The sequence below is a fragment of the Prionailurus viverrinus genome, chromosome D4 (assembly GCF_022837055.1).
Source record: "Prionailurus viverrinus isolate Anna chromosome D4, UM_Priviv_1.0, whole genome shotgun sequence".
NCBI lineage: Eukaryota > Metazoa > Chordata > Mammalia > Carnivora > Felidae > Prionailurus > Prionailurus viverrinus.
Window position 1 is genome coordinate 77,334,935 of NC_062573.1, and position 13,637 is coordinate 77,348,571.

At 44.4% G+C, this 13,637-nt stretch overlaps 1 protein-coding gene across 6 annotated transcripts in view; it reads left to right on the forward strand.

Annotated features, from left to right (window-relative positions):
- DOCK8 (dedicator of cytokinesis 8) overlaps positions 1–13,637 on the forward strand; it is a 230,314-nt gene that overhangs the window by 101,747 nt on the left and 114,930 nt on the right. For all 6 annotated transcript variants that reach the window (XR_007146129.1, XM_047829190.1, XM_047829191.1 and 3 more), the window contains 5 exons: positions 241–321; positions 1,457–1,616; positions 3,882–4,018; positions 7,176–7,269; positions 8,015–8,177. Coding sequence is in view for 5 of the 6 variants with exons in the window: in XM_047829190.1 (XP_047685146.1) it covers positions 241–321; positions 1,457–1,616; positions 3,882–4,018; positions 7,176–7,269; positions 8,015–8,177 (635 nt within the window). In the remaining variant the exon portion in view is untranslated. The remainder of the gene's footprint in view (positions 1–240; positions 322–1,456; positions 1,617–3,881; positions 4,019–7,175; positions 7,270–8,014; positions 8,178–13,637) is intronic.

Genomic DNA, 13,637 nt, shown 5'->3' on the forward strand with positions numbered 1-13,637 from the left:
ACATTTGCTGTGTATCTACAATCATCCTTTTAATATACCTTTATGATTTTTTTTTTTTACACAACTATGGGGTACTCTTCATGCCAATTTTTTTCACACTAATTTTTTTAGATCAAAAAACATGTAATACGAACATCTTCCCTGTCATCACATATTGTCACAAAATATCGTTTTGATGGTTGCCCCGATGCCAATGTATGGATTAATTCATGAGTTTTGTTTTAATATTTTTGTTGGTAGATTGAAAAAGTCCTTCAGCAGGGAGAGATTGGAGACTGTGCAGAACCCTACATGGTTATCAAAGAGAGCGATGGCGGAAAGGTATGATGTTGGGGTATTACTAAATGGTGACATTTTAGAATAAGCAGACATTTTCCCCAAGTTCCACAAAATAGTTAAGTCTATCATATGTCCCCATAAGAGACATTACTAAATCGTGTCTTTAAAAAGAACGAAGAGAAACTGGTCATTGATGATAACTTTTTAAAGAAATAAATTCTTGAATTCAACAAATGATGACATATCCACCAGCATCTAAAAAAAGTTGGCTAGGACAAAGCCACATCCTGTTGTGTTGGCTCCAAGGCTCTGACCCAGGTTGTGAAGGCCACAGAGACCTCACGAAACTGAACCATGCCTGAGCCCTACTGGACTTTCTCAATGGTAGCAGCCAGTTTCCAAATATCCTTTCTGGTGTGGATATTTAGAAATAGGCTGAGACTTCTGTACATCATAAAATCATGTAGAAAACATAGGTACTGAGCTTGTGAAAAGGACATCCTTTCTCAGCAACCATTTGCAAAAGTTTCCAATGTGACTTTTAAAACATGGCCTTTCCGGAATACTACTTGGCTTAATCAGTGTCCTGCTATGGACTTACAAATCTCAAATAAGATTTATTGAACTCAAGACATTTATTTTTTTGAAACTTACCTTCTATTCTGAACTTAGAAAGAACAGCTTGGAAGTGTGGTCAACCTAATAAGGAAGTCGTTAGCAGCCTTTATACATTTTTCTGGAGTTTCCCAAGGCAACTTTTGAAAAACAGGCTCTCTTGAAAGCTTGGTAGATAATATGTGAAATTTTTCATTCCAAAATTTCGTCGTGCAAATCCAAGTCCTGTGGCTAGCCCCTAAAAGAGTCACTTGTTGTTTAGCTTGTATAACAAGCCTTAGACGACAATGACTTCTTTTTCTTCTTCTTCTTCTTTTCTTTTTTACTTGAAGGTATATTTATAATTAAATATTGATTTTCTTTAAACTCTTCCATTTCAAATCTGCATTTTCCTATCAGCTAGACTTCTAGGATGAGTTGTATCTTTTTCCTGCCTATTCACTCTTTTTAATCAGTTGGGTAGAGATTTTGGAGATGGCTGTCCTATTCATAGCAAAGACCATTGATTTCTTGCTGGCACCATATAGTTTGTCTCTGCTTGTCCCTTTCTACTTTCTTCTAGAGTAAAGAAAAGATTGAAAAACTGAAACTTCAGGCTGAATCCTTCTGCCAGCGTTTGGGGAAATACCGGATGCCTTTTGCCTGGGCTCCCATAAGCTTAACAAGTTTCTTCAATGTCTCCACCCTGGACAGGGAGGTAACCGATGTGGAGTCCATGGTTGGTAAGATTTTCAACTGCAGTGGGAAAGGGGGGGTGTCCCAGGGTACTCACTCTGAGGTCAGCTGCTTATTAGTGGGGGCTTGGGGTGCAGTAAGGTGTGAAGAATGGGAAGGAAGAGGAAGATAAATAGGGTGAAACACTGTTGTGACTGACTTACAAATGCTTGAGCGGCCAGTGGTCCCCAAAGCAATTATCATGAACATTTGTGGAGCTGAAATACACTCTTATAGTAAGATGTTTGGTTGGAATTTTCTGGATGCTCTGACACTTTAAAAAGTTAATTTTCCATAGCCACCTCCATTTCAAAGTAAAATTTTTGAATTAACAAAGTGTAGTAACTGTCTACAGTGGGTTCAACAATGCCACCGTGACTGGCTCGTCAGCGTAAGAAAAGTCACACTCAGGGCTTCTGAAAGCAAAACTCAGGTTTCTCAGTAAAATTTCCAGTCCCTTCAAGTTTGGTGGTGGTGTCTTTTTTTGTTTTGGGTTGGTTTTGCCACTTGCAGTAAAAAAGATGCCAAGAGAATATTTAGTGACTGTTCCAATTTTTTTTACCCTACTTCTCCTTTTCATCACCTCACCCTTGGTCTGAGTCATTAATTTCCTGAACGGGTTGGGTATGGAAATGTTCAAGAGGGTTCAGAGTTTTCAGGTCAACCCACCCCACCTGTGGGGGAGTGTCTGTTGTCCTCAGTGTCTGTGTGTCCAGCAAATATTTAAGGCTGTGCACTTTTCTCCTGCATTCCTAAGCCCTGACATTTCTGAAATGCTGCCTGTAACGGGGGACTGGAGGAAAAGGCACTTTGTTATTGCTGCCGCTGTTCTGGATTATTGTCGCATAACTGCCAGTCAGAACTGCTGGGTTATTTCTGGTTTACCAATAGCAAACCTCACTTTAGTGAATCCTGACCTTCACACCATGGTGTGTGTGTGTGTGTGTGTGTGTGTGTGTGTGTGTGTGTGTGTGTGTGTGTGTTTAATGCCAACTTCTATGTAGATCCAGGTAGCCTTACCTGAAGGAGTTATGCATAGACTTTAGAGGGCACCGTGAAGTAGGTGATTCAGTCATAGGGTTTGCTGAGTCCTCAGTAATCTCCAGGTCAAGGATAAATTAACCTAACGTCAGAGGCTCCTTCCTAAGAAGTAATTGGGAGGTGCGGTGTATTATACCGGGGCAGTGTGGCGAATGCAGGCGGGCAGTGGAGGCATGAAGCACCTCACAGCATCACAGCAAGAATTAAGGGTACGAGAATATTCGAAGAGGGGGTGTGGCAACATTAGCGTTCCCAACAATTTGACCATTCACAACAGAACCCCTTAATTTGGCAGTACAGAAGCAACAAGATCCCCCTAAATCACAAACAGGGGTAACACATAACTAGGCAGAGTACCAGGGTCCAGAGCCGAGGTGTGGGCGTGACTCAGGGTTCTACTCCCTGGTAGACGGGTCAGCCAGGGAGCCCGGCTCCACTGCCCGGGGCTCACAGGGAGTGCGGAAGAAAGCCCAGATTCAGAACATACACGGGCCAACCCTAGCATGTTTGGGTCACAGTCCCAAATGCATTCAGGGGCATTCGAGTACATGGCTCTCCCAACGGAGGGCGAGTGCAAAAATAAAACAAAAGCAAACACTGTTGGCTCAATAACGCTCATCTGCAGACCCAGCCCTGGCCGCAGTTTGGCCCTTGCAGGGAGGCCGACCCTGAGCTCCACGTGGGAGGGGACCGCGGCTGCTCGTGGCTTCTCCACTCAGGTCACAGGAGGACTAGGGACCCCAACCGGGGGACTGAGAAAAGTAAGGCCAGTGGAGGGAAATGTTCATTCAAAACAACGATGGTCATGTTCGGTGTTCTGGCATAGTGACTTTGAACATCTCTTTTATGTACACTGAGACTAAGGTAATATTGTACGTCAACTACACTTCAATAATACCTTCTTGGGGTGCCTGAGTGACTCAGTCGGTTAAGCGTCCAACTCTGGCTCAGGTCATGATCTCATGGTTCATGAGTTCAAGCCCCGTGTCAGGCTCTATGCTGACAGCTCAGAGCCTGGAGCCTGCTTCTGCTTCTGTGTCTCCCTCTCTCGCTGCCCCTCCCCTCCCCCTCCCCCGCATTCTGTCTCTCTCTCTCTCAAGAATAAATAAACATTAAAAAAAATTTTTTTAATACATTCTTAAAAACCTATCTTTTACATGATAAAGTTAATGACTTCTGTGTATTCAAACAGAAAGGTATATGCTTTCGAATGATGGTTGTTTTCCTTACAGGGAGAAGTTCCGTGGGGGAGCGGAGAACTTTGTCCCAATCTAGAAGGCTTTCTGAAAGAGCCCTCTCCTTGGAGGAAAATGGGGTCGGATCCAACTTCAAGGCCACCCCCATGACCATTAACAGCTTTTTCAAGCAGGTATCTCTTCATGTGACAGTGTGTCTGGATTTCTCCCCACGACGGCCTGGGTGTTGGAGCCCAAAGGGGGAGGTATACGTAATGATTAGGGGAGAATGTTAGTTAACCTCGTCAAACCTCAGTTTCGTTACCTGCGGAACAGAAAGGGCCGTGCTTGTTTCTTGGGGCAGTTGGGAGTGTTCGATGACACGAGGTGACTTGTTTCTTGGGGCAGTTGGGAGTGTTCGATGACACGAGTGTTCTTCACACGGTGACCGGGACACAGCAAGTGTTGGCTCATTTGATTGACGGAAGGATTCATTCCCACTAATGCAAACTCTCCTATTTGAATTCTCACGGTCAGTTCATCTATGAGGCTATGAAAACTCTCTGGCGGAAACATCCCTTTCCCCCTTGGTCTTGGGGTTTCCTGGCCCAGCTGTTGTCCCTCTCACTCCTGTTCCATGCGCAGGCTTTCCACGTTTCTGCCATATTTGTTTGCTCATAGAGGGGTGACCATTGCAGGTAGTGCTTTTTATTAGCTCAATAGACATTGAGGTCATGTAAAAGCCACAGGATCTCTTAGAGTAATCAACTTCATAGAGACAGAAAGTGGAACGACGGCTGCCAGAAGCTGGAGGAGGAGAGGAATGGAGAGTTGTTGTTTAATAGACACAGAAACTTTCGGTTTTGGAAGATGAAGGAATTCTGGAGATTGGTTGCCCAACACCGTAAATGTACTAACGCTAATAACTGTCCACTAAAAAATGGTCAAGATGGTAAGGTTCATATTATGTGCATTTGTTTCTGTTTGGGATATCCCCCTTCCCATTGTATTGCTTTGGTTGGGGTGGGGGCCAGAGTATCTAACTGACATTTATCATCTGTACCTGGGAATAAGACCCACCTGCCTACTTTCCCCAGCCTTTGGATTAGAGCTCTTGCCCTTGAATCCTTGAACCCTTAGCAGAACACCTGTCTCATGTAGGCACCTGGAGAGTAGTATCGACACTTAGTCTTCTTAATCAAGACACATGTGAAGAAAATGAGGCTAGGAAGAAGATGGAAAGATGCTTTCTCTATCTTCAAATCTTCGGAGAAGGAAGGAACCTTATTCTGTATTGTTCCAGAGAATAAGGCACGCAGGAGTGGATTTAAGTTACTGGGGGGGGAGAAACCTTTGGCCTGGATTTCTAATGGTCACACAGACTTCCTAAGAAGGTAGTAGAAAGATTGTTGAGAGGCTGGGAACAATAGGTCGGGAGTAGTAGAGAAGGAATTTTTTTTTTCCCCTTGTAAAAGGTGTCTTTCTTTTATTACACTCCTCTTTCATTCAGTCATCTGATCCAATTGCGGATTTATGATCAGTCTTTTGTTTCTTGTCCGTGAAGTGTCCCTAGAAGGAATTTTTTTAATGTTAATTTTTGAGGGGGAGAGAGAGAGAGAGAGAGAGAGAGAGAGAGAGAGAGAGAGGATGAGGGGGCGGGGAGGAGCAAAGAGAGAGAGAGGGAGACACAGAATCGGAAGCAGGCTCCATGCTCTGAGCTGGCAGCACAGAGCCCGATGCGGAGTTCGAACTCAGGAACCACGAGATCATGACCTGAGCTGAAGTCAGACGCTGAACGAACTAAGCCATCCAGGCGCCCCAGAAGCAAATTTTTAATTGTCTGTCTTAGCCTGTGACAGACCAAGTGGACAAATCAATCTGCAGAATGGCATCATTTATCCAACACTACACCCAGAAGCACTCTTCTGAGCCCTGTTAATATTAAGTACACTCCTGTATTCCTCCCAAGTAATCCTTTGAGGTAGGATCTGTTATTATCCCATTTTACCAACAAAGAAACAAGCCCAGAGAATGCAAAGTCAGGGTATAAAAGAACCAAATAAGGTAATTGATAAGGCATATCAAATTGAAGTGCTTAAATCTCTACCCTGAGAACAATGAATGCACCTTCTTTTAAACTTTGCACAGAGCTTTATTTTGTTTTATTTTATTATTTGTTTATTTTTTTCATGGTAAGCGCACTCCTTAATCCCCATCACCTACTTCACCCCTCCTCCCACCCCTCTCCCCTCTGGTAACCATCAGTTTGTTCTCTAGAGTTAAGAGTTTATGTCTTAGTTTTCCTCTCTCTATTTTCCCCCCTGTTTTCATTTGTTTCATTTCTTAAATTCCATGTGAATGAAATTGTGTGATATTTCTCTTTCTCTGACTGACTTTGCTTAGCATTGTTCTCTCTGACTCCATCCATGTTGTTGCAAATGGCAAGATTTCATTCTGTTTCATGGCTGCGTAACATTCCATTGTATATATATACCACATCTTCTTTATCCATTCATCTTTTGATCCACATCTTTTGATGTGCATTTCCCTGATGATGAGTGATGTTGAGCATCTTTTCATGTGTCTGTTGGCCATCTGGATGTCTTCTTCAGAGAAATGCCTGTTCATGTCTTCTGCCCATTTTTAAATTGGGTTAGTTGTTTCTTGGGTATTGAGTTGTGTCAGTTCTTTATATATTTTGGATACTAACCCTTTATCAGATATGTCATTTGGAAAGATCTTCTCCCATTCAGTATAGCTTGCCTTATAGTTTTGTTGATTGTTTCTTTCATTGTGCAGAAGCTTTTTATTTTAATATAGTCCTAAGAATTTGCTTTTATTTCCATAGCCTCAGGAAGCATTACCTAGAAAAATGTTGCTATGGCCAGTGTCATTGAAATTACTACCTGTGCTTTCTTCGGGGATTTTTATGGTTTCAAGTCTCACATTTTAGGTCTTTAATTTTAGTTTGCTTTTGTGTATGGTGTAAGAAAGTGGCCCAGTTTCATTCTTTTGCACTTAGCTGTCCAGTTTTCCCAACACCATTTGTTGAAGGGACTGTCTCTTTCCCATTGTATATTCATTCCTCCTTTGTTGAAGATGTATTGACCATAGAATTGTGGGTTTATTTCTGGGTTTTCTGGGTTTCTATTCTATTCCATTGCTATAGGGGTCTGAGAAGGAATATTTCACAAGAGGTTGAACTAAATTATTTCAGCATTGGCTGCAACCCTAATTTCTATGAAAGTGTGTTAGAATAAAACTTAAAGATCAAAATCTTCCTGGAAATCGTTGGCCCCTACCCGGGAGCCCATGGTGCATTCTTGCTAACCCTAACTTCTCTTTTTGCAGGAGGGGGATCGCCTTAGTGATGAAGACTTATTCAAGTTTTTGGCTGACTACAAAAGATCTTCCTCCTTACAGAGAAGAGTCAAGTCAATTCCAGGTATGGATGGCTTGTCTTTTCTTCTCTAGCTTTGCCAAAGCCACTTATGAGTAGACACATTACTTGTCTGATGCTACAGTTTATAAAATAATGTTTGCTAAATGAGATGTGGGATTTTGCCATAGGAGTTCAGAGTCTGACTTGGTCTACTATTTTTGAAAATCTGTTTCTATTTCTGTTTCTACTTCTCTTTCTATTTCTGTTTTTACTTCTATTTCTGGAACATCATGCTCTAGATCTGGTGTCTCGGATAATCAGATAATTGAACAGAGGAGCCTCTTGATCAAATAAAATATTGTACGGAACTTGTAGTTTAAAAAGAAAAGTGAAAGTGAGCTGCCTTGGTAGAAGAGGAGAGCATCTTCCTTATTAGCAATTTGATAGTTCCTGAGGCACTTCTGCAGCACCCTGGGGTACCAGGGAACCCAGTTTGAAAACCACCAGTAGTCACGTGTGTGTGCGCTATTATAGTGTGGTAGCTTTGAAAGGAAGTTTAAAGATCCATTTCTACTCCTTGTACAATTTCTTGCTTTTTAATTTCTAGAAACTGAATCTCAAAAGTGGTCATCGCATGATCTTTCTCCAACTATCAGAAATTAGCTGAGCATTCCAAAATTCTTACACTCCCACAACTTATCCCTTTTTTTTTTTTTTTTCATAAAAGAAATATAGTATAACGGTCTTTCTTGACTCCCGTGGAACATGACAGCGTCTTGACTGAAACAGTTCTGTTTTCCCTCTGTAGGCTTGCTCAGACTGGAAATTTCTCCAGCTCCAGAGATCATCAACTGCTGTCTGACTCCTGAAATGCTGCCAGTGAAACCTTTTCCTGAAAACCGGACACGTCCCCACAAAGAGATTTTGGAATTTCCAATCCGGGAAGTCTATGTCCCCCATACTGTGTACAGGTAAGAAACTAAGGCTCGTGGAAAACCTTGGAACCCACATGTAGAGTTTTGTTTGGAGAATGCGTTCATTATCCTTCAACTGATCTTCTCAACTTCCTTAAGTTTGGGGGAAAATGAAATAGGATGCTTACATAACTACGGATAATTGTTAGATCAGTTTCTAAAAATGGTTTATCTAATTTTATTTAACAACATGTTACATCAGTCATAGTTGGAATTTGGGATTACAGTGGACATATTCCTTCCAGAAAGGAAATAATCCTGCTAGTCATTACCTTGGTATTTTATACATACAGAAGGACATATTAGGGAGACCAGTGTGACCAAAAATGTTCTCATTGTCTGAAAGAAAGCTTTTTAGCTCAAGACCAGCTCTGTCCAGTAATATTTATAGCAGTGATAGAAATCCTCATTACGTGTGCTCCCCAATACAATAGCCACTAATCACGTGTGGCTGTCCGGCATTTGAATTGGGCTGCGTGCAATGGAAGAATTGAAATTTTGATTTTATTTAACTTTTATTAATTTCACTTTAAGTTCAAATGGTTTCAAGTGGCTGATGGCTACCATATTGCACGTTACGGAACTAGACGGTAAAAACCGAACAAGTTAGGCTGCCTCGGTTTCTTAGAGTGCCTTCTCGGGGGGCTGGGGCGGGAAGCTTGTCAACACACGTCTTCCAAAGCCATTGCTGCTCATATCTATCAGTTCTTATCTTGAGAAAAAAACTTAAATGCAGGGAAAAATGTTAGAACAGGTGCCTTTCCTCTACCGTCTAGAAATGACATTTGTTGTTTCTTGTATTTTATACACATACACATGTACATTCTTACTGGTTATATTGAAGCCTCCTTTATCCCCAGCCTCAAGTCCCAGACTTCTACCTTGCCTCCCAAATGCCGTTGTTAACCATGAACTTGGATGGGTTCTTTCCTCTATTTTCTCTGGTTTGAGACACACACCCATATACACACATGTACCTGTGAACCCTGAATGATATTATTCTTATATTCATTTTAAATGTACCTAAATAGCTTTATACTCTATGTTACCCTATACTTTCATACAGCAGTATGAGTTTTCTTCTCTATTATTGTGGATTCATGAATTTTATTGATGTGGTGGGTTGCACTCCATTACAATCATTATCCTGTATAGTTACTCAGTTTGTCACACGTATCACCAAGGGGAAGTCCTTAACAGCTTGTGTTTTAGAAATATTAATATAGATTCATATAGCATTTATTTTTTAACGTCTATTGATTTTGAGAGAGTGTGCATGCACCTGCATGAGTGGGGAAGGGGCAGAGAGAGAATTAGAGACAGAATCCCAAAGAGGTTTTATATTGTCAGTGCAGAGCCCCATGTGGGGCTCGATCCCATGAACTGCGAGATCATGACCTGAGCTGAAATCAGGAATCAGAAGTTTAACCGACTGAGCCACCCAGGTGCCCCTATGTAGCATTTAGTCATTCTTTTTAACTGCTGTATAGTATTCCTTTGTGTGAAGATGCCATGTTTTACTTATCCATTTCCTGTTTTTCTATTAATACATATTTCTGGGGTTTTATTTTCCAATTTGGGGCTCTTACAAACCCTATGCAAGGTGAGAATTTTTGTGTTTGTCTCTCTGTGCACATGTGTGAAAGTGTCCCTAAGCAACGTCCCTTAAAGTGAAATTACTGGGTCACCAGTGATACACATTTTCAGCTTTTCTCATACTGCCCCTTGTTTCTAAAACTGTACCAGCGCGCAATCCTTCCAGCAGGACAAGTGAGCTGATTCCCCAGACCCTCATGCGTATTTGCCAGTATGACGTGTGTGTATGTGGGACTGAATTTCAAAACTCACCCAATTCCCACCCCCACCCTCACATTTCTAGATGCGCAAAATTGAGACCCAGAGAAGGTGAGTGATTCATTGAGGCCGAAAATTACAGAAAGGAATATAAACAAGCATCCGGTCAGTTTGAAATGAGTCTCTTCATGGGGTGCCTAGTGGCTCAGTCGGCTAAGCGTCCGACTTCGGCTCAGGTCATGATCTCACGGTCCGTGAGTTCGAGCCCCGCATCGGGCTCCGGGCCGACGGCTCAGAGCCTGGAGCCTGCCTCCGATTCTCTGTCTCCCCCTCTCTCTGCCCCTCTCCTGCTCACACTCTGTCTCTCAAAAATGAATAAACATGAAAAAAAAAAATGAGCCTCTTCCTTTCAGTACCAGTAAAGTCCACGCCGTCACTTCCCTACCTCATCCTTTCTAAAGCAGCTCTCCGTGGTCTTTTCTCATTCCCTACATACAAACCCAGCCCCAGTCCCTCTCCTTAGATAAGTATTTCTGGGTTAGTGGTTTCAGCTCCCCACTCCCTAGGGGGAGATGAAGGCATGAACATGTTTGCTTGTGCAGGCTGTGTTTGTATCTTTTTTAGAAACTTTATCCTACCTTTGGAAAAGGAAATACTTGTGGCGGAATAAACTTGCATCAAATGAATTCTTAGCTTGTCCTCAGCACTCAATCACCCAGGGGAGGCATTCACAACTCTTTCTACTCCTTGCTGCAAACATGCTGCCTTAATGACATCACAGCGGGACTCAGAATGCATTAGTGCACCTGATGATTCAAGGGATGGAGGGGTACTAACCAGGGCAAGTCCGGACAGATTTCTCTGAACCCGACTTGGCATCAGGAGAAACGGACCCGCAGGTGCCCAGTGAAGGCGCGCCAAGGCCAGCCCATTAGAAACCAGGTCTCTCGTTTTCCTTCAATGCCTTCTCTTGGCTCCGAGGCCGCCATACTTTCTAGCTTGTCTAAGGAAGGAGCGTTACAGTGAACTTGGCTCAGAACCTCTTAGTGGGGAAACATCAAGGGATTTGGAGAGCTTCTTGTCCAAATCTTGAGAGTGGTTTCAGTTAGGTTGGTCTTAGCAGCAACCCAGCCCTGGACGAAGCTTCTCCCCTTCCTGTATCTCCCTCCCATTTCACAAAATAGAAATGGAAGCCTCGGGTTAGGTCTCAACAGCGGGTCAGATCAGGGAGCGGACTGTTGGCCTTGGCTGACCCACTCTTCTCATTTCTGTCAAAATCCGCAACCCCCCACCCCACCCCCGCCTTTTGTTGCTTCTCATCTCCTTATGCCTCAGGAAACTCACAACTTTGTGGCTTTTCTATCCCCTTCCCCTCTGGTCAAAGTGTCCCTAAGCAAGGATCTCTAAACCTGTTCACAGTATGGGATCAACAGTGGGTTTGTCCTAAAGCCTTATCTCTCCTGAGAGTCTTGTCATGTAACAGGGACAGCAGTTTGTCTTTCTTGCCGAAAAGTTTTCCTTTGACTTAGTGGGATTCTGGATACCATCCTAAGGGTTTGGCATTGGGGAACTCGCCCTGTCGACATTGCTGTTTCCAGGTCTCTGATCCTGGTCACTGCTGCATCCATCTACCAAAATCAAACACATGAAGATTAAAATTTCCAGAGCCGGTCAATTCAGGCATAGTGCTTTGTTTTAGGGAGGGTTGACCCCATGAACTTGAAATAACGACTTTGCTTGTCAAAGTTCGATCTACCTGGAACTTGGGGAGAGTGCGTCTTGTGGGTCAGGCAGGGAATGCCCGAAGGTATCACATCCAGCATTTGAATTCCAAATTTGTGTAATTTTCACCTAAACCGCAGAGCTCCCTTGGCGGAGGGAACTTTTACGTGGATCTCATGACAGGTGGAAATTTCCTGGCCTTGAATGTGAGTGGTGGCCAGAGGCACACATATTACAGGACTGTAATACGGGTGAGGCTTCTAGTGAACACCGTGTGAGTGGAACTCAGTAGAATTTATTTTTTTACCTGTCTTCAAGGAGCATCTGCCATGGAGCCTCAAACAGAATCGGTTTAGGATAGGCTGAAACTGACTTCCTGTCCTCAGTCCCCGCCCCCATCCTTCCTACCCCCTCGTTCAGGGTCACCACCTCGTCTGTTCTCTGTGGATGCCACCGTGGTGCCTCTGCCTTATTCAGATTGATTTCAGGAGGAATGTGCATGAACTGTAGGAGCACTACCCTGGGCTCCAGCAATATCCCCCTGAGCCAAAGCGGGTCGGTCACGTGTAAAATAAACATTCTAAGGGAGGAGGTGAACTTGGAGCCAGAAGTGCTATTCCCAGGAGCGGCTGGTGTCTTCCAGACCAGAGGCCTTGGCCCCCTGCGGGCCCCGTGCTCGGGTACAGGCGTGAAGGCTTGTCCCGCAAGCCTCGTTCCCTGCCACGGGCCCTTTGCAGAGTCGCCAGCAGGACAGTGATGATTGTGAAGAACATCGGGGAAAATGAGGTTGGTAAACAGGATTATCCAAATCTGAGTTTGGCACCCCTTTCTCCACGGCCAGATGAAGAGAGCACCAGTTGTTAGGCCAGAAACATGTTTGAGCCCACTCCTGGCTCATTTCCCAGGGACGCCCAGCAGCTGGTAACGGGGACACCAGCTGCTGCCTTCCGGTGGGGGCACGGGGGGGGGGGGGGGGGAGCAGGGCTGTCGCCAAGGCCCAGCGCGACCTTTCAGGACGTCTCCTTCTGCAGCCGCCACGGGGGTGTGTGCGGAGATCACAGGTGCTGAGGTTGTAATGAGCTTGTTAATCACCTCGCCGTCCCTTTAGCTGGTGATTATATCAGAGAAAGCCACATAAAGTGCGTTTTCATCTCTTAGCCCGGCCCCCAGAAGCCTCTGAGGTCTTTTCATCCAATTAGCTGACTTGCAGCGGAGGACCGTGCTTGCCGAGAACAAGTGTATCAGTTAGAACATGATTTCTTTGATGGATAATGAGCTGTTTGCAGGCCTCCTCCTATTTAGCTGAATGTTCTCAGACCGGCCGTCTGCATTCCCAAGGTTCGCCTGATGTCTGGTTCAACAGGGAGGTGCCTCCCATATCACAGGGAGGGGGTCTGAAAACGACTGGCAGACCTGCGATGCACAGAGATACAAAGAAGGGCGTAGGAGAAATGTGGGAGCGGATCCTGCATGGGTGTCTGGAAGGTAAAATGCAGCGAATACGATTTATAAGGAAAGGAATGAACCAGAAGTAATTCTGGATGAGGTGGTCAGGAAGGAGCTGGGCCATGGTGAGTGGACGGTGTCCTTGAGAGAGACTTTTATTTGGTCCAGGGAAGGGGACTCCCAATCTGAGCTCAGCTGGCCGTACGTCCGGACTGGACGTTTTCAGCACTGTGTCTTGAGGCTGGGGGTGTTTCAGGGTCCACTGTGGGGAATTATTCTATGTGCCACCAAAGCAAGCACAGTGGAAAATTAATAACACAGTACCGGGGGCGCCTGGATGGTTTGGTGGGTTAAGCGTCTGACTTCAGCTCAGGTCATGATCTCGTGGCTCACGAGTTCGAGCCCCGCGTCGGGCTCTGTGCTGACAGCTCGGAGCCTGGAGCCTGCTTCGGATTCTGTGTCTCCCTGTCTCTCTGCCCCTACCTTACTCACACT